General features: G+C 54.8%; 1 protein-coding gene across 7 annotated transcripts in view; it reads left to right on the top strand.

Annotated features, from left to right (window-relative positions):
* The window catches only part of RPS6KA2 (ribosomal protein S6 kinase A2), a 345,946-nt gene that overhangs the window by 296,655 nt on the left and 29,163 nt on the right, over positions 1 to 20,128 (top strand). For all 7 annotated transcript variants that reach the window (XM_072830504.1, XM_072830506.1, XM_072830518.1 and 4 more), the window contains 3 exons: positions 6,576 to 6,640; positions 16,397 to 16,499; positions 19,007 to 19,137. In XM_072830504.1, coding sequence (XP_072686605.1) covers positions 6,576 to 6,640; positions 16,397 to 16,499; positions 19,007 to 19,137 — 299 coding nt within the window. The remainder of the gene's footprint in view (positions 1 to 6,575; positions 6,641 to 16,396; positions 16,500 to 19,006; positions 19,138 to 20,128) is intronic.

Genomic DNA, 20,128 nt, shown 5'->3' with positions numbered 1-20,128 from the left:
GGGTCCCCTCCTCCCCCGCCCAGGATGCCTTCATCATAACTAGCCATATCTGCGGTGTCCCCACTTACAGATAAGGTCACGTTCTGAGGTTCTGAGGGGTCAGAACACCAGTACAAGAATTTCAGAGGGACACCCTCCAAGGGCAGGTGCACAGAAGTGTACACCTGGAAGAAAGAGCAAAGGTGCCTCTGCTTGACCTCTGACACTTTGCAGATGAAGATGCCGAGGCCCCTCCTCCACCATGGCTTGCAGGAAGGCCCCGCCACGGCCACCAGGTCTAAAGCCAGTGGCACTTCTGCCTCAGTATCCCCCGGAATGTCCTCACTCAAGACTCTGAATCTAGGTCTCTAACCTGCTGCTGACTAGAGGTATTCGCTGCTTGGCAACCGAGCTGTGTACACCTGAGCAGGTGCCGGTGACGCGGACAGATGGTGCTGGCAGCCTCCAAGGGGAGCTCCAGTCCTCGGCCTTGGGCCTAACAGGCAAACCTGCAAACCGGAAAAGCCAGTCACGGCAGGTGTGCAAGGGCAGGGTGCTGCGGGCAGAAGGCGGGAGGGACAGAGCCATCGGAGCTGGCAGTCCCGGAGGGCGGGGTGCGCGGGGGGGAGCAGGCAGTTTCCTGCGGGGCAAGCAGCGAGCTTCCACACTTCACGGACCTCGGGAGTCTTGGAGCGCCACTTGTGTTCATTCCCACTGTGACTTTGTGCGGAGGCACGACAGCTGACGACTCTGAATTAGGCGAGGGTACAACTCATTGTACGATGCGACCCTGTGCTAAGTATGTCGGTGGCCCCCAAACAGCTGCTGTTCCCGGGAGGGAGTCAGAGGGCAAAGTTGCAGAAGACGGGCGAGGGGCATGCGTGATCTCTGTGCCTGAGGGGGGCGCTGGAGGAGGTGGTGCAGGCCAAGCAGGGGCTGCCAGGGCATCCCTGGAGGGGTCCCCCTGAAGGGCACAGCCAGGGGATGGTCTCACTGTGCTCTAGAGAAAGCCTCTCGGGGCTTGTGTCGCTGACAGGTTGGTCCACAGAGGCCAACGGGGAGATGGAGGAGGGGGTCAGGCGTGCTCTAAGAGGGAGGCCTGGGGAGATGAGTCCCTGGGCTGGGCCTCCGTGTCCTCATCTCCACCCTCGAGGTGCCTTCCAGGTGTGACACTCCTCACTCTGAAAGATTCGCAAGTCCAGGAGGTCAAGGACAAGCTTGAGCCCCGCCCCCACACTGGCATCTGTGTGCTCAGGCCAGGGTGGCGCCCTGGTGAGGTCCGGGCCGAGCCCTCCAGAACCTCAGGGTGCGCCTCCGGGCTCAGGAAGGCCACCAGTGGTGGCCGTTCTTGTGAATGGGTTTGCAGAGCAGGGCAGAGAGTAAACGCCTCTCCAGCGAAGTTGGCCTGCTTTCCAGACCTTCCCGAGGGATGGAAGATTAGGATGGGTGCTAAAAGGGAGGAAACCCATTCCCCAGGGTTTTTCAAAGCTGACAGCTCTCTACCTCGTCATCCCTCGTGAGCCTCTGTGTCTTCCTAGAGGACCTTCTAGGAGATTCTCAGACGCCCAGAGGAGTATGTGGCAGAGAAAGGAATGAGGTGCACTGGTCCATATAAAATAGCACAGCTGTGTAGACCACATCAGATCCCATCTCAGGCACACCTGTCTGCACGGAGCCACCCACTAGCAGGGGATTTTCTGTGTTTCTTGTTTCTGTTCTACTCCCCAACGTTGGTCTCCCCAAGACATGCTTTATAGGCTGGTCTCCGAGGTCCCATCCTGGGTCCCATCAGCAGCTGGCCAACCTCTGACAGCTTGGTCAAGAACAAGGCGCGGTCGGCTCACACCAGTGTCCTCCGAGACACAGCCCAGCAAATGTTTTAAACACTGAACAAATGAAATTTCAAAGGGACAGCAAAATAGTTTCGAGACTATGAAAAATAATGTGTAGATTGCATGTGAGTGAATAAGACATAAAAAACAGACCTCGTGTTCACCTGCCCGACAGGATAGCCTGGATATTACAGGTGTGCCAGTCGGTGGAGTTCGAGGAAGCAAGGATGGTAACCGAAAGTAAGCGTGTTCTGAACACGTGCCGGGAATTGGACATAAGGGTCACCTGGACGGCTCAGTTGGGGAAGCATGTGACTCTTGATCTCAGGGTTGTGAGTTCGAGCCCCACGTTGGGGGTAGAGGTCACTTAAAAAAATTAAAATTTAAAATTAAAAAAAAGGGGGCACCTGGGTGGCTCAGTGGTTGAGCGTCTGCCTTCGGCTCAGGTGGTAATCCTGGGATCCTGGGATCAAGTCCTGCATCCGGCTCCCCAAAGGGAGCCTGCTTCTCCCTCTGTCTGTGTCTCTGCCTCTCTCTTTGTGTCTCTCATGAATAAATAAATAAAATCTTTAAATAGAATTTAAAAAACAAATGATAATAAAAATTTAAAAAGAAAAGAATTCTAGATGGATGCCGTGTGGCACCAAAACAACAGAGTGACTACTTCAGAGGCATCTCAGGGGCCCCAGGGATGAAACGTTCCCAACACTGTCCGTGGAACTGAAGAAACAGTAGAAATATTAGGGGCAGATACCGAAACCTTTTGAGACTAAGTTACTGAGAAGGTGGAAGCCCAGTGCCGATGAACCCCACGGTGAAAGTGTTCACCTTGTCAACGCTGTGAGCAGCGGAGGGCTGGACGCACCCGGTGCTGAGCACGGGAGGAGGGCACACTCACCGTGACCCGTGGACGTAAGGAAGGGCCGCCTGGATGAGAGATCACACCCTCACCCCGCGTGCAGGAGTCTGAGACTCGGGTCCACGTGGACACGCCCTGTGATACGCCCATTTGCCAACGGGCCACAGGTGACTACATGTTCCTACTCCCGAGAGTCGACTGTGAGCTCCCAGAGCTACTGCTCCATTGAACTTCTCAACTCATCTTTACCTGGCGTGGAGGACGTGAGTCACCTGCCTAAAAAGAGAGAAGTACCCCCTCTGTCCCCAACATCTCCACCAGTAAGGATGTGCCCTCACCAGCTCTGTGTGATAGGGACCAATCGCAGCCCTCCGCGTGGGGCAGGGGGAGATCTCCACGGCATCGGGTCAGAGCCCGCAGCACCCAGGTGTGACCCAGGCATCTGCACAAACCCTCCCTGACTTTCCCAGCCCCCAACCCTGCTCAACCCTGCCCGACTGGCTCTGCTGTTCAGTTGACGTAAGAAGGGGTCATGGATACAAAGCGGCCTGCTTGACACGTCTCGGGAGAGGATAAATAAGACTAGATCCAAAACAATGACCGTGTGTGGTGTGCGCACAGGGGACGGTGAGGTAGCCCCGAAGAACCGTGTGCAGAAGAACTTTTCCTTCCGTTTCACATTTTCCTCCTTTTGGAACGAACACCTATAATTTTTTAGCAATAACCCAAGTGTTAATTAATTCACTGTCGACTGTTTGCTGAGGCTTCAAAGCACAAACATGGGATAAAAATCTCACTGCAGCAGAAGAAAGAAGGTGCAGATAAAAATGTGCTGATTGGGTATCCGAGAAAACCCAGCACAGAACTCGGAGTCACACCCAAATCTGTATTTCCGTTTGTGTCTCACTTGGTTCAAATCCCTGCAGACCGTGTATTTGCAAATGACGGATGAGGGTGAAATGCAACGGGTACAAGATGCAAAGCAGATTCTTCAAAGAAATGTAGCGATGAGTCCCCCTGCAGGTGCCTGCACCCTTGGGCTCGGACGTGTGTGCTCGAAGTGCCCCCCGCCAACCGACCCATAGGGCTTCTGGCAGCCCGGCAGCACTCACCAAAGAAAGAGCTGGGAAGCAGTGCAGATCCGGGGTGGGGTTTCCTTCCACTTTAATCCTCAGGACCAGGAGGATTTTTGAGCTCAGAGTTCTGGTCTTCATCAAAGGGGATCGGCGATGGGCTGACGGGAGCCAGTGCTGGGAGTCAGAGCGCTGATTTGTTCTGCACGGTTTTCTACAGCAGCCGTCTGGGTACCCGTCACAGGCTGCTAGCTGCTGGGATCAGATCCGGGAACAAGGGAGCCAGACTCGGAAATCCAGAGAGGTCTTCAGGGGGAGGTCCTCGAATATAGAACCCATTTCCCTCTACTCGCGCCAATACTTGTGACACCAGACCTGTGGGTTTTCCACACGAGCGAAGTCTTCACTTCCCAGGAGACACCAGCTCGGTGTCCTACGATTCACTTCAGCTCTGGCTCTAACCAGCCGGAGGTGGCACAGTCCCACTAGATGCCCCACTTCAGATGCCAGTCCCCCGCCCAGGGCGTCTCCTGTGCTCCCCACCAACCAGCTATACATCAGGAGTTTCCGAGACCCCTTCTGTGGGTCTGATGATGTGCTGAAACAGCTCACAGAACTCAGGAAATCATTTCACTTTCTTTTACCAGTTTATTACAAAGGATGTTTTAAAGGATACAGATAAAGAGGTACCTAGGGTGAGGTCTGAGGGAGTCCCCTTGGAATTTGGGATGTGCCACCACCCCCCCACCAGCACATGGATGCATTTTTGTTCATCAGCTCAGAAACTCTCCAAACCCTGATGTATGGGGCTTTCACAAGGGCTTTCACTACTTAGGCGTGCTCCATGAAATCACGGGGGGTTGGTGATGGGCTCCACCGCCAGCCGTCTCCCCTCCCTGGAGGTCAGAGGTGGGGGTGAACTGTCCCACCTTCTGGTCACGTGAGTGGTGCCCACAACCACGGAAATACCAGGAAAGGGCAGTCAGGGGATTAGGATGTGAAAGCATCCAGCCCAATCCAGGAGGACTTCAGCTCCTGGGATCCCAGCACCCTGGATGGAGGACTCCACCCGACTTCCCAGGCCCTGACAGTGTGGCTGGATGGGCAGTGCCAGGGTGGCCACAGCACCTTGGGGTGGCTCCCTGGTCCTCTACACACCTTCCTGCTCCTGCTCCTTCCCATAGCAGCCAGCAGCCACCACCAGCCACCTTTCTGGGGTGCTGGCTGAACAGGGAACCCCTGAACCAGGCCTTGACCTGCAGAGCTCAGGGTGGGGTGCAGAATCGGGAAGTCTATATCTCACAAACCGAGTGACACAGAACCCCCTTCCCCAGGCTTGGGACAAGAGCTGGCTGGAGACAGCCCAGCCCCCATGGCCTGCTTCCCCTTCCCACGTCCCCAAGCCCCCAGTGCCCTCCATCACCCACTGAGGCTCCTCTCCAGCCTCCCATCCTGGAGAAAACACGGAGCTCTTAGGGCCTCGGGATTTTGGTTTCTCTGGACTAATAGACTTATTTTTAGAACAGCATTGAGAGAAAAACAGAACAGCAAGTACAGCAAGTTCCCATGTATGCCCCCCACCCCCTAGACAGTTTGCCCAAGCCCTGAAGTGGTGTCAGTGCCGTGCACTTTGACAATGGATGCACCAGCGCTGGCCTGTGTGCTTCAGGCAAATGTATAATGACGTCACCATGTGGGGCAAAACATTTCCCTGCCTGAGTCCTCTGTTTTCTGCAGATTCGACCTTTCCCCCAACCCCACCCCCCACCCGGCCTTGGGATTTAATGTACGCAGCAAAGTGAAAAGAGAACTAACAAACCCAGCAGAACTATTTATAAGCAGTCTCCAGGGCCCCGGGCGGCCCCGGGGGTGGATGCCAGTCTCTCTCTGGGTTCTGTCCCGCTGGAAGCAGCCTCTCGAGGTCCTGGCTCTCTTCCTCTCCCTGTAAACCCAGAGCCATCTAACAGGGCGCTCTGCACTGTGGTCTGCCCTCCTGCTGCTTCTGCTCGTTCTCCTTCTTCTGGAAGGCCAGGCTGAGCTAGGATTAGTAGGTACGAGAGTGCAGCCAGGGGGCAGGAGCTGCAGGGCTCAGTCGGGAGAGCATGTGACTCTTGATCTCGGGGTTGTGAGCTTGAGCCCCAGGTCAGACACGGAACCTACTTGGATGGATGGATGGATGGATGGATGGATGGATGGATGGATGGATGGGATGGATAGATGATAGATAGATAGATAGATAGATAGATAGATAGATAGATAGATAGATAGATAGAAGGGCACCTGGGTGACTCAGATAGTTGGGCATCTGCCTTTAGCTCAGGTCATGATCTCCAGGTCCTGGAATCGAGTCCCATGTTTGGCTCCAGGCTCAGTGGGGAGTCTGCTTCTCCTCCCTCTTCATCTCCTCTTGCTCATACTTTCTTTCTCTCTCTCTGTCTCTCTGTCTCAAATGAATAAATAATTTTTTTAAAAGATACATAGATATATGCATAGCTACATACATAGACAGATAGACCGATGCACACATGCACACACGCAGCCAGGCTGTGATGGGCCTCAGCTCCCCCTCCGAGTTTCCAGGCACCTCCACACCTGCAGCAGAAAGCTTCCAGCCTGCCCCACCCCTGCCCTGGCCCTGTCACAGCCCTACAGAGCTGTGGAGGCAGGGAAGCAGGGGAGAAGGGGCCCCTTCCCTCAGGAAGAAGGCATTGGGAGCTGCTCCGGGCACCCCCCACCCCCCTCCAGCCCCTCACACTGCTGTGCCAGAAGCTATCAGAGGTCAGGAAACCAGGAGTTTGTTCTGATGCTCACCTCTGCTTTGTCCTCCGACAGGTGCTGGCATCGACGGGGTGGAAGAGATCAAGCGGCATCCTTTCTTTGTGACCATAGACTGGAATGTGAGTTGCACAGTGCCCACTGCCCTGCATGATGGGGAGGTGAGGTGGAAGGTGCACCAGCTTGGTACAGACCAGGGGTGACCGCAGCCCTGTCACCTGGAGCGGGGGCCTGCCTCAGGAGCCCTCTGAACAGGCTGGCATTTTATAGGCACAGACCAGAGACCCCCTTCCTGCAGTGCCAGGCCGAAAATCCCTTTAGCACTTGGCCCTTTGGAGGCAGGTTGAGATGACCCTGCTGCTACTCCCACCTGCTGAGGACAGAGCAGAGATCACCTTCCACCCAGTAACAGGCTGCAGGAGCCCCTCAGGGCACCGGGTCACTGGGCTGCCAGTTCTCTGGGTCTCTGGGCCCCTGGGCCTCTGTGTCTCCAGGTTGCTGGGTCTCTGGGCTCTTGGGCTCCTGTGAGTCTCTAGGCTGCTGAGCTGCTGGGTCTCTGGGCCCTTGGGCCCCTGTGGGTCTCCAGACTGGGTCTTGGGGTCTCTGGGTTCCTGGGCCCTATGAGTCTCCAGGCTGCTGGGCTGCTGGGTCTCTGGGTCTCTGAGTCCCTGTGGGTCTCCAGGCTGCTGGGTCTCTGCGTCTCTGAGTCCCTGTGGGTCTCCAGGTTGCCAGGCTGCTGGGTTTCTGGGTCTCTGAGTCCCTGTGGGTCTCAGACTGCTGGGCTGCCGGGTTTCTGGGCTCTGGGTCTCTGGGCCCCTGGGCCACTCTGGCTCTCCAGGCTGCTGAGCTGCTGGGTCTCTGGGTCTCTGAGTCCCTGTGGCTCTCCAGGCTGCTGAGCTGCTGGTTCTCTGGGTCTCTGAGTCCCTGTGGGTCTCCAGGCTGCTGGGTCTCTGGATCTCTGGGTCCCTGGGCCCCTGTGGGTGTCCAGGCTGCTGGGCTGCTGGGTTTCTGGGTGTCTGGGCCCCTGTGGGTCTCCAGGTTGCTGGGTCTCTGGGTCTCTGGGCTTCTGGGCCCCTGTGAGTCTCCAGGCTGCTGAGCTGCTGGGTCTCTGGGTCTTTGGGTCTCTGAGTCCCTGTGGGTCTCCAAGCTGCTGGGTCTCTGGGTCTCTGGGCCCCCTGTGGATCACCAGGCTGCTGGGTCACTGGATCTCCAGGCCACCGGGCCCCACTGCACAGTGCTCCTTAGTGCTGAACCGCTGGCATCTCGAATTCCGTACCGCTTTCCCAGTCTCTCTTTTGGGGCTCAGGCCCACACAGCTACCCCTTCTTACAGAGCCATTAAAGAAAAAAAAATCCAACTGTTAAAGACAAAGTTATTGGTGACACTTGTTAGTGACATAAGGAAGACTTATGTCGGGATGAGTTCAGGGACCATGGGGACAGGGTCTGCAGTAGGAGAGAGATGGGGCTCAACTCTGGCTAGCTGGGGCAGTGGGATTTATAGCCAGGGGGCAGGTGGGGGGCCATGGTTGGAAGGCCACCGGGAGGGGCTCTGGCTGAACCGACCCCCCCGGACTTCTGCTGTACACAGGCCTGATGCCCAGATGCCACCTGGAGGGAGGGGCCCATCAGACGTAGGCCTCTGGCTCCAGTTCTCCAGGTGGTTGCCAAGATGCTGCTTGGAGCTGGATGCTGGCAGAGGAGTTCCGGACCCTCACCCCGACCAGCCTCTCGGAGCCGCCTCCTAACCCGTCAGCTTGGGGACGGTGCCTCTGAGCGGCCGTGGCTGTGCTTTGTGTGTAACGAAGGCATCCCCCGTGGATGCCAGTGTCTTCTGGTCCTTTCCTTTGGTTCACACAGCAGGCACATTCCGAGGTTTCTTTTCTGGAGCTCACAGATTAACCTCGGGGGATCTTAACAGAATGTGAAATACATATATTTATATATGAATGTCCCCTGCAGAACAGAGGCCGTCGGCTTCTGTTATTTTCTGTCACCTGAGCGAGTTCCAGCAGCAGGTGGCTCCGTGGCCAACCGCCCTCGGCCCCCCACGGTTGTTACCTCCGAGAAGGTGCTGACATCAGTGCCGTAGGGGACCAGCTGTTCCCGGACCTTCTGACCTTTCCCGACCTCCCTTCTCCCCCTGTGAAAGTGGACCAGCAGGGAGAGCACAAGCTTCCTTAAAACCCCCTTCTGCCGTTCCGATTATGGAGCTTTTACGAGGTTTGGTTTCTTTTCAACGGCGAGACGAGAGAAGCCCTCGAGATGCTGGCACACCTGTGACCTCCCCGCCAGGTACACAGGCCTCGTTAAAGGGCCCAGTCGACATCAGCTTGCATTTAGAAAAGTGGAAACAAAGACATCAAAGCCACGACCTGCCTGTGAAATCTCTTCTCCCTTCGCTTACTGAGATGTGAGCTTATAAGGAGCCCGGTCGCCCTCAACTCACACACAGGCTCCTAAAGATCTTTGTCGGTGGATCATTCACGAGTCCCACCCAGCACAGAAGCTCTGCTGTTCGTGTGTGGTGATGAGGCCTCAGGCTGTGTGCTAGCCCCAGAGGCCAGCGCCACACCAAGGGCAGGAGCCCCACAAGCTGGGGCACAGTCCCCTCTGCCAGATGTTGTCCCTTCCGGGCACAGGCACCAGAGCAGAGCTGCATACCCCCTTCTCTTATTATGCACTGTTGCACAGACTTGGCCACGCTGTTGACCACGTTTCAGGCACCTCCAGGATGTGGGGACAGAGCTGGCCGTGACACCCTAGGCTTTGCCACGGGGTCCAGAGAGAGAGGCAGGAAGGGGAGGACATGCACTGAGTCATGGAGAGAAGGCTGCGCTGTGAAGAGCACCACGGAGGGGAGGAGGCAGGGAACCGGAGCTGTGCCCTCCACGCCAGCCTCTCAGGCCTCTTCTGCCGAGCACATCGGCCCACATGTCCCTAAGCACTCCTGAGATCTCTGAAAAGCCTGTCCCACCCGAGCCACCCTTCTAATACCACTGCTCCTCACCCAGTGCCCTGGCCCCCTGACCTTCCTCCATCCCTGGCTCCTCATCACCTTCCAGTGCATCATGTCCCCGCTTCATGGTGTTCTCAGTCCCCATCCCCTGCCCCCGGGATGGAAGCCCCAAAAGCTCAGGAGTCACTGCCAATGTTGCCTCTGAGACAGGCTGGGGCAGAGGAGGCACTCGATGAATAGTGGGTGAGCGAGGGAGCAGGGGAGCAGGCGGGAAAGGCTCTCGGGGCAGGAACACCACAGCCCCTGCCTACACCGACGAGAAAACAGGAGAACTGGATCGCTGGGGCAGAGTAGGGGAGCTGGCCGCGTGGTGTGGGAGATCTGAGGGCTGCAGCTGAGAGGGTGGGAGGCCCGGCCACACGGCTCCGGGGACCTCTCGACACAGCCACCTGGAACAAGAGGAGCTGCTGGCAAGTGCTGCAGACAGATGCTTCTCTCAGCCAAGACAGGGCACCCCTGAAGGAGTGGCCATGCACAGGGGAGCCAAGACAACTTTATGAAACGCCTCGAACTTTCATAGCACGATGATGACCTTGAGTGTGCTCTGCAGGTTGAGCTCGTGTGCATCCCAGAAAGCCCAGGTCCGCGTGAGCTCTGAGCAGAGGCCGGCTTCTTTCTGCAGTGTTAGGAGCCGTGCCCGGTGAGAGTCCAGCCACGATACCGGCCTCGGTGTGCACGGCTCATCTTGTCTCCACACATGGGGCCAGGTCCCTGCAGGGCAAACGTGGTCATGGGATTTCTGCACCAAGAATGTGGCATTCTGCTTTATTTCAAAGTGATTGGGACTAAAACAGAGGACGGGAAGTTTCTCTTGTTGCTTTTAGCATTTTGTTTCATTTTGCTTCTGAGAGAGGCCCTTCGGATTCATGGGGACCAAGCATATGTGCTGTCACTTCCATATTTGCCCGAGGCTGACGAGGGAGGGACAGAGAGATGGAAGGATCGCACTCCATCCCAGGCCCTGAATGAAAGCAGCCAGTCAGTGGTTAAGGGAGAGGAGCTCTGAGTCACCACTTTTGTGCAAATTCATGTATTTCATAAATGATACTTGGCGCTTGGCCGTGTCCAGGTGAGCGAGCAGGGTGTCCGCACTATAGCAATGGAAAGACACAGCTGTCCCCAAGCTGCTCATCATCCGACGGCTGCACGGTCCAGCCACAGAAGAGGTGTACCGTGGAGGCGTCCCGTCGGAGAGAGGACCGCCGCAGAGAACGCGGGCAGGCCAGGACATCTGGGGGGAGATGCAACTAGCCAAGCCCTCCTGGGGACCACAGCCTTCTCGCAGCTGCCAGGGGCCTCCCGGGGCCCCCATCGCCACCCTCCCTCCCCACCCCCAAGCCGTGAGTCTTGGTGTCCAGCGTGGCTCCCCGTCGCCCACCTGGCAAGTGGCAGTCTGAGAAAGCAGACACGAACATGCGAGGCATCTGGGGAGTAATGTTACTAACTCTGTGTCCAGACGTGCCCGTTCTGTTTCGGCAGCTTAGATAAGCAAACCACAGCAGAGCAGCGTCTGCAAAAACTCTGACTACCAGGAGGCATTCCCTCTGCCCGGCAGAGGCTCGTGAGGACAACGCAGAGCCACTTCCCTGACCTGCCTGAACCCAGGGCCTGCCTCAGGATCCGCCCTGGAAAGTGCAAGGGTATTTATTCCACTTTCTGCTTCTCTCTGTGACCTGAAACTGCCAGCAGCAATTTTCAGGTGACCTGCAGGAGCGGAAGAAGTCCACCCACGGTGCAGGTGAGGCCACTGCCCCAGACCGTCCTGCTCTACTGTTCACCTGTCTGCAAAGCCGAACAGGTGAACGTCTGCTGCGGAGCAGACTTCATGAAAGCTGCTCTGTCTCACGAGACAAATGAAACATGACAGCCCCCAAGTCCTGCACCTACACCACGCAAACTGCCCATAGCTGCACGGAAGTTCCACACCACAGGCCCCGAGGAAGACACGCAGCGTGGCCTGGCACCCCACTGCCCTCCGACACCTGCTGACCAGCCTCTGGTTTCCTGGCCGAGCCTGGGGCCCTCACCGTACCTGTTCAGAACCCGATATCGCGACTACTTTTATGAATGCTGGCAGCTTGTGCTGGTGTCGCTCTGTTTGCATTTGTGACCCTTCCAAGGGTACCAGCAGTGGTCACTCTGCGGTGGGAGGGTCTCCCGTGAGAAACCAAGGCACGGGGCAGGAAGAAGAGAGCCCAGGGCCCGTGGGCTAACTGGCAGCGTGACCCAAAGTCCCCACCTTGCCGGACATGTGACCAGAAGTTGCAGACAGAAGTCTTCTCGCCCACAAGACTGTGCAGAGGGGAGTTTAGGGGTTCGGTTCCCAGGAGCAGTTGGCTACTGGCCAGCATCTCGGGGCCTGTGTCAGAGGGTGAGGGGGCTCCTCCCACTGCCTGCTAGAAAGATTTCTATCAGTTTATTCCCATGTTAAATACACCAGAAGAGCTTCTCCTTTCAAGGAGCCCGACAGGACTCTTTGTTCAATGAATAACCGCCTCTCAGTTCAGCAGTTTTATAAATACAGATACTTTGGCTGGAACTGCTTTCAGCGAGGGGTAAGCTGTGTAGACAGAGTCCTGCTGCGTGGACCACAGACCCATCAGATCCCCCAGGGGCGGGGTGGGGGAACCTGGAGCCATTTGATTTCTCCCTGTTACCCCTGCCAGGCTAGCATCAATTCCACATTATTTCTGTGTTGCTATTTCAGGAATAATCTATAGCTTGCTGTGTGCCCTTTCCTAATTGGAGAATGTTAATTTTGAGATGCCTGGAGCCAGAGCTGCCTGCAGAAAGCAGATGTTAGGTCTGTGACCCCAGGCTAGAAGCAGCTTCCTATCACATTACCCTGTCACCACTCTCACTGTGCCCCCCGGTTCTCCCCTTCGTCACCGGAAGGTCGTTTAGGTATAAATAGCCCTGGTGCACCTGCCCAGAGCCTCCTGGCATGACGTGCGAATCCATTCCCATGTGGCTGCGACTTGTTGTGTCATCCTAAGATCCCGGGACGGCCGAGGTGATTTAAAGCGATGCCCGGTGAATTTGATCATAAGACCCCCATTCCCTTTCTGTCAGTGTGGGATGGACTGTTCCAGAGGCTCAGAGAGGGGAATCTAGGTCAGAATTATAATGCATCTCGTCAAGCTCAAGACCTACACAGAACGTGGCTGCCAATCGCTCTCGATTTAACCCTGTGTACTGCCGCTTACATTCCAAAATGAGAAGCACGAGTATCTTTGCCCTGAAACCCCAAACCCACTCCTAGGTTTGAACACAGGGAAAGAAAAGCATGTGTAATAGTAACACATATTAGCACACATTAGCCCAAAGTTTACCCAGTTATAGGAAGAAATTGACTGACCTTTAAGACTGCATCAGGAGCCATCCAGAGCACAGAGGGCACCTGGGTACCTTACACAGCCCTTTGCTACCTGCTCAGAACCAGGATGAAACCACAGCCTCCTCGGGGACCGGGAGGAACGGTGGTGTTCTGGGGCTGCCCTTGCACAGGCTATGCTCACAGGTGGACCGAGAACAGGGATGAGTGTTCCGGGGGCTGAGGGGCCCTCGAGGGAGCCCGCCCACCAGCGAGCCCTCGGTGGGCTCTCTCTCCCACGCTCTCCCTTCTGGTCAGTTAGGATTTCCTTAATGAAGCACAGGCTTACAGAGGAGGTTCGAAGGCCTAAGGAAAACTAGACATACATGCTATAATTGTGCTGCTGAGCAATGGCTGGGTTCTGTGACCAGTTTTGGGGGCACACACTGGGCTGGGTGTGCATTAGGAGGGAGGAATTGGGAATCTGAACCAGGCAGGCCAGCCCAGGGGTCCTGGGGTGGGGGAAGCCAGGAGGTACCACATCCTCTGCTCCCTGAGTTATTGCTAAATACTGGAGCTAAAGGGAGGCAGTCCTCTCCACCTAAACGATGTGCACAGCAGCACCACTGCTAGGTGACAGATGCCATTCTGATGAATTCCTTTCCCTTACGTATAAAGACTTGGAAAATGGGAGCCTTGTCTCCCCACAAGGTCAGCCTTCAGGCCTGGGCCTCTGTGTGGCTATTGGGGGTGAGGCAGGCGAAAGACTGGGGTAAAGCACGTGGCCTGAGAGTCAGTGTGGTCTGAGGAGGCGCCTGTGCTTTCATGGTCCACTTGGATTCTCAAAGCCTTGGTATCCTCCCCCCATGGCAGGGGCGTGGAGGGATGGCAGGACAAGCAGCAGAGCTGTGCAGGTTTCTGCAGGGAGGGGAAGGGGGTTTGAAAAAGTGCCAGTGGCCTTGACGACGCAGCCCTGCTTCTCATTGGAGCTGGTGTGGTTATACTGTTGGTGGTCGGACGGAAACGAGCCTGCAGGGTGTCCCCAGCAGCCTGGAATCTACCCCCTGGGGGCCCGCACATGCACACGGTCCTGACCGCAGACGCCTCCAGGTGCTGCTTGGTGTTCCATTGTAGAGCAAAACTGCTTCTGTTGAAAAGCCCTGGGTTCTGGGGATGTTTTATCTGCAGGTTTGAGACTGGGAGCAGGTCTCAGCCTCCTGCTTCCAGGGGTCCCTGTGTCAGTGGAGCTGCAGGGAGAAGAGCAGCTGAAATGTATGACCTCCAGCCCCACATGCAAACGGCTCGCCTCTCACTGCTCATTTGGGTTAAGTGACAGCCAGTTCTGTGTGCCTGTAAATAAACCCCCCTGTTCCTAAAGCAGGAGCCTGGCTTAGTTGGGATTCCCCTTCTCCTCTCCCTCCGGCTCCCTCCCCTCCCCACTAGCTTCCTCCCTAACCTGTCGCCCACCTGCAAGAGAACACATGCCTGACCAGGGAGAGGATGTGAGTTTTCCTTGAGCAGGACAGGTATTGATTTAATAACCCAGCTCAAATACCGCCGGAGAATCCCTGTTGTGAGCAGAAAGGGTCTGAGCCCCGCAGGGCTGCGCCTCGGCCATCGGTCTCAGTAACCGCTAACATTTTAATAAGGAAGCACACTTCGCTTGGCCTTATTAGATTTCCTCTGACAAGTGCACACATCATGGAAGTTTATTCCCACCCCAGAGTGCGTCACCGCGGAAAGTAGCATCTTTCTATTTCTGGAAAGAGCTTAGGAAGTAAATCAATTCCTAATGAAATCTATTCACCCAGGGCAGGAAATGACCAGATAATCCAGGGCGGAGTCAACGCATTCGTTTTCCTCCCACGGCTCCCAGGTGCACAACCCGAGCTCTGCTCTGCCCTGTGCCCCAGCTCCTGCCTCTCGCAAACCGGGGGCACCTGGTGGTCACCAGCCATGCCGGCCTCTGCCCCCCGCCTCCCTGATCCCAGACACAGTGGTTGTTCTATCAGCCGCACCTGGCAGTTTCTGTGGCTGCCGTGGCTTCTGGAAGGGTGTGCTCTGGGCAGGGATGGGGCACTGCGCCCTCCTGCCCCGTGAGTGGTGCTGTAAGGGGAAAAGCAGGTCCTCTTCCTGCTGACCCTCACTCGCTCCTGACCTTACACCACTCACCCAACCTGCCTTTGCCTGGGTTCCCTCACCTGTAAAGTCAAGGTGATAAAATCTGCTTTTCTGTGTCATGGAGAGATTTAGAGCAGATCTGGACGGAGGTCGCTGCGTTTGTTTTCTGAGCCACGAGGGTCCCTGGTTGCAGACCTACAGACATAGAAGAGTCAAGAAAGGGCCTGGGCAAAACTGGGAAAACTCATGCTACATGGTTGCAGCCAGACTCCCCTCCTGGTGTCCAGGCCCTGGGTGTGCCGACCTGCCAGGTTCTCAGCACGCCGGCCAGTGCCGTGACTCCGCTCCCAGGGCACGCCGACTGACAAGGACTGCGACGTTCTGAAGCCCGCCCCGCAGACGCCCCCTCAGCCTCAGCTAGGAGCAGCTGCCTTGAGGCCCCCCAATGCCTCTCCATCCCAGGGCTCACCTCCCAGGCCGGTCCCACTTTCCCCTCCTCCCCCGGCTTGCTTCTTCCCCATCGGCAGCTTTACCCAGGCCTGATTCCAAACTGCATTGTTCCCATAGTTGAATCTCCCCAAAAGAACGAATTGTTGATTTGCCTGAGAGCACTGAAGACAACGCAATCAGGTTTAGACCACATTTTCAAGGAAGCCAGTGTCAGAGTGAAGCAGTGAGGGGCGTGGATTTTCTGGCTCCGTGACTCAGGGTCAGGGCCAGATGTGGCCATTCCGGAGAAGGGCCGATCCTCCTCAGGATTCAGGCATTCTCAGCAGCCCATCAAGACACACAAATGCATGTAAAGGAACGCAAAAGCACAACTCTGCCCACTTGAGCAGAGGGGTCTGGACCCCCAAATCTGGGGTGCCCGAGGAAAGTACTGTGGTCCCCGGTCACAGACTCTGGGATGCGTGTGCACCGGAGGGACCTGGTTCGATTCTAGCAGGGGGCTTTCCCAGCGTTCCCCACGTGCTGGCCCCGCAGTGGCCAGGGCGGGGGAGGGTGCCAAGCAGCAGGGGCCCCTCCCTGCTGTTACCTGGGGTGGGCTAAGACATTACTGTCCAGCCAGATTGGACTTGAAGAGAAAAATTCAAAAAGAAAAATTGTGCCCCCCCAAAAAGGCTTAAAACCTCATGTTGCCCTAAATGGAGATTACTTAGCATGTGTCCAGACCCTCATACCTTCAATTGTGGCCCTTATAGGATGTAATTATATCATATATTCTACATAATATCAACACGTGACTTACTGGATTCCACACGTATTCACGTATACGTCAGAGTGTGCAGAGGGGCTGGCAGCAGGTGAAAACCGGGGCGGAGTATTCGAAGCATGTCTTCCCCTCCCCAACATCAGGGTCTGCTGCTCTATGGCATGTTTCGAGGTGTCCGTAGCTCCTCACTGTCCCGTCCTGCTTTCCCTGCAGAAGCTGTACAGGAAGGAGATCAAGCCGCCGTTCAAGCCAGCAGTGGGCAGGCCCGAGGACACCTTCCACTTTGACCCCGAGTTCACAGCACGGACGCCCACAGGTGTGTGCCCGCGTGAGTGCATGCAGACCCGGGGTGCTGGCCAGTTGTGGGTCCTCCTCCTGGGTCAGTTAGGGAGAGTGACTTAGGAGCCAGCAGATCTCAGGTTCAGGAAAGCTTCCTTGGAGAAAACTGGTTCTGTTTGACTTTCTTGTTTTCTGGTCCACCATGGAGGTTTAAGTGATAGAACCAGTTCTCAGTCATCTCTCCACCCTTGCTGCCACCCCAGCAGCATCTGGTTTGGAAATTATCTAGGAGTTCCGTAGAGTCCCCCTCACCTGCTGCCTCTCGTTCTGAGCTGCCAATCCAGGGACCGCTTCTTTCAGGCAGGCACAGAAGAGAACCTCAAGACAATGAAAATCTCTCATGTATCAAGAGGGTTCTGTGGGAGGAGGAAGGCAAAGCCCATAGCTGTGTGAACCGTAGATCTTATTCATGCAAACCCCACACACCTGTCAGAAAAGTTGTGTCAGCTACTGGACGTCCCCACAGCACACGACACGTATACTTAGCTTTCATGAAGATCAACAGTCACTCTTGACTTGAAGAGTCAGAGCTCATCCGTCCCTCTAGAAGTTCTCATTTTGTGACATTAATGAGTTAATATTAATTTTTTTGAGGTATGTTGATTGTCTTGGTCTGCCCAGGCTGCCCTGATGGCCACTTCGATCAACAGACATTTATTTTGATTCCTGGTGAGAGTTTTCTTCGTGGCTTGCAGACGGCCACCTTCTGTGTGTCCTCACCCGGCTTCATTCTGCCCACGAGGAGGAAAAGAGAGATCCCTGCTCGCTCTCTCTTCTTATAAGGACACCAGTGCTCTTGGAGCAGATCTCATGACCTCATTTCACCTTAATTACTTCCCGAAAGACCCCATCTCCAAAGACAGTCACATGGAAGGTTAGGGCTTCAAACTATAAATTTTGGGGGAACATGATCCAGTCCACACAGTGACGTATCTGTTACATAATGGTGTTACGTGGAAAAGAAAAAAAAGGAAGAAATCCCTTTTCTATGGGGATTCTTCTTAACTTTTGAATCTGAAACTTTCTATGATTTTTATGGATAATCGTGAAACAGAGATGGTCAAATACAATATACTATGTGGAGAAACTTGGAACAGAGAATCCACTTTATTCCCTTTAAGTTAGGCGGTTGGCGCTGGGAAATAAATTCCCACCATGCTAGACTGGAGAAGCTTCATTAAAACCCAGAAGGCTGCAGCACAGAGTAGTTTTTAGAATCTGAAAACCATGTGCCTCCAGACAGCAGAGACGGAAGCGCGGCGGGCGCCAAGCTGCTCCAGACCCGGGGCTCCGGCTCCCCGGCTTGCTTCCCACTCTCTGCCTTTCACTTGCACAGAATTGCAGCTTTGAGGTCTTTCTGCTCCTGAAAGCCCCCATGCTACCACCTGCTGCCCTGGAGGTCTCTACAGAGCACAACCGATACATCCACGTTGAATGATCTTCAACCCCCAGGGCGCTTAGGGCTTTAGATTTAAGACTTTGAGCTCATCCCAGAGAATTAGCCAGAGCCCTGCAAATGGTAAAGGCAGAGCATATAGCTCAAGAGGCTCATTTACAGCTGCTGAAGAGTGTGTTGCTTTGGGGGAAGAACAGCTCGTTTACCTTGCACTGATGCACTTTTGTTAGTAAGTGGAGAATTTGCAGATCAAACAAGCTTTGTCTCTGAACTGGCGGTGGGGCACGAAGTACACAGCCGTACCTTCTATCACCTTCTATCGCCAAGGCTGCCTCTCCCTGCAGGGACCCGCAGAGCTGGCGGGCAGGCTCAGGGCAATCAGCGCAAGTTCAGATGGGTCCTTGTGGAAGTCATCACCCCTAACGTTTGGTTGGCGTGGCTGGTGTGCCTGAACCATAGACGGCATAAGTAGAACTTAGCGTGCTTTAGAATCATCCAGGGGATGCTGGTTTTGGGTACAGTATTGAAAATGCAAAAATAAATAAATAAATAAATAAATAAATAAATAAATAAATAAATACAGGCACATGAGCTGGATAAAAGAAAATTTAAAACTTTGATGATCTCATGACTAGTTTCTGACTAGTATGTTTGAGGGGTTTTTACATCTTGGTCTGGCATCTCTCACCAATCCGTGCAATCCAGTAGGCAGCTGGTTTGTGCGTGACCAAACTAGCTTTCCTGTTGGCTTAAGTTTAAAAAAAAAAAAGACCATAAGCCTACCACAAGATGTTCCTACTCCGCATCCAGAAATCTAACCTACAGGATGTGGATTAGCCACTCTTTCAGAATCACCTTGCTATAGCTACCCTTTAACACGACCATGCGCTGAGCTCATATGCTTAGAAAATTCTACCTCTTATTAATGCATAAATGTGGAGAGAATGATTTCTCTGTGTCCTTAGCACTTCAGTTACTCCCTAGCACAACCCAAGCTGTATGGTGTCATAAATTAAGCAAAAGAGATTGGAGAATACAAAATAGTAGGCCCCTCCTGGAAGGTTGAATGCTCTCGTTGTTACCTGCAGACTCACCCGGTGTCCCCCCCAGCGCCAATGCACATCATCTGTTTAGAGGATTCAGTTTTGTGGCCTCAAGTCTGGTCCAGGAGCCCTCGCAACAAGATCTGCACAAAGCCACGGTCCATCCCATCGTGCAGGTAACCCCGTCCTGCACGGCTGCCCCCGCCTCCAGCAGGTGTGGGTGGAGAGATGCTTGCACCCGTGTCGCACGTGGACTGAGAGTCAGCCTGGGTGCCGGGGTGCTGGTGCCACGTGTACTTTCTGCCACCAACTCTTCCCAGCCTCCTGGGTGTTACCGAGTCCCAAGGTGATCTGAGCTGTGGCTCTCACCCCTGCGCCACAGTCATCCTAACAAAGGGAGAAGAGTTCTGATCAGAATGTCCCCGGGGTCGGCCTGTGGCTGGAGCCCTGCAGGGGTCACGGTATGGATAGGACTGGCACCCTAGGAGAGTGGTTCGGTTTGCGGGTGCCACTTCCCTGTTGTGAAATGTGCTATTTGGGGGATCAATTCGGAGGATATTTTTTATTTTTATTTTTTTTTTATTTTTTTAAGGAAAGCAAGGTTTTTCTCCACCCTGCAGACCTTTTTTTTTTTTTTTTTTTTTTATTTATTTTTTTTTATGATAGTCACACAGAGAGAGAGAGAGAGGCAGAGACACAGGCAGAGGGAGAAGCAGGCTCCATGCACCGGGAGCCCGACGTGGGATTCGATCCCGGGTTTCCAGGATCGCGCCCTGGGCCAAAGGCAGGCGCCAAACCGCTGCGCCACCCAGGGATCCCAGGAGGAAATTTTTTAGAAGGAGTTTTCCACATTTTAAGTAACCAGATACTCTAATTCTCTTTTAGAGAATTCTAAAAAGAAATTGTGATTATGTTTTATTTAAGGACAATGTCAGGGAAAATTAGAGAGCGTTAGATTTCCCTATTTCTCTCTCCAGGGCCCTCTGGGAACTGACAATTTCCAATGGGGACACTTGCTGTGATGGTGTATACTGATATTAGTGGCTTTTTGTCTGTGCTCAGTACAGAGAGGGGAGGCTTGTGCATATGGGCAGACGTGGGCTGTGACTGCGACACCCCGGGGTGTGAGTTCCCATTAGATGTTGACACCCAGACACCACTCTGGCC

This window comes from Canis lupus, chromosome 1 (assembly GCF_048164855.1).
Source record: "Canis lupus baileyi chromosome 1, mCanLup2.hap1, whole genome shotgun sequence".
NCBI lineage: Eukaryota > Metazoa > Chordata > Mammalia > Carnivora > Canidae > Canis > Canis lupus.
Note: the sequence above shows the minus strand (reverse complement) of the source record. Positions and strands in the feature narration are given on the sequence as shown.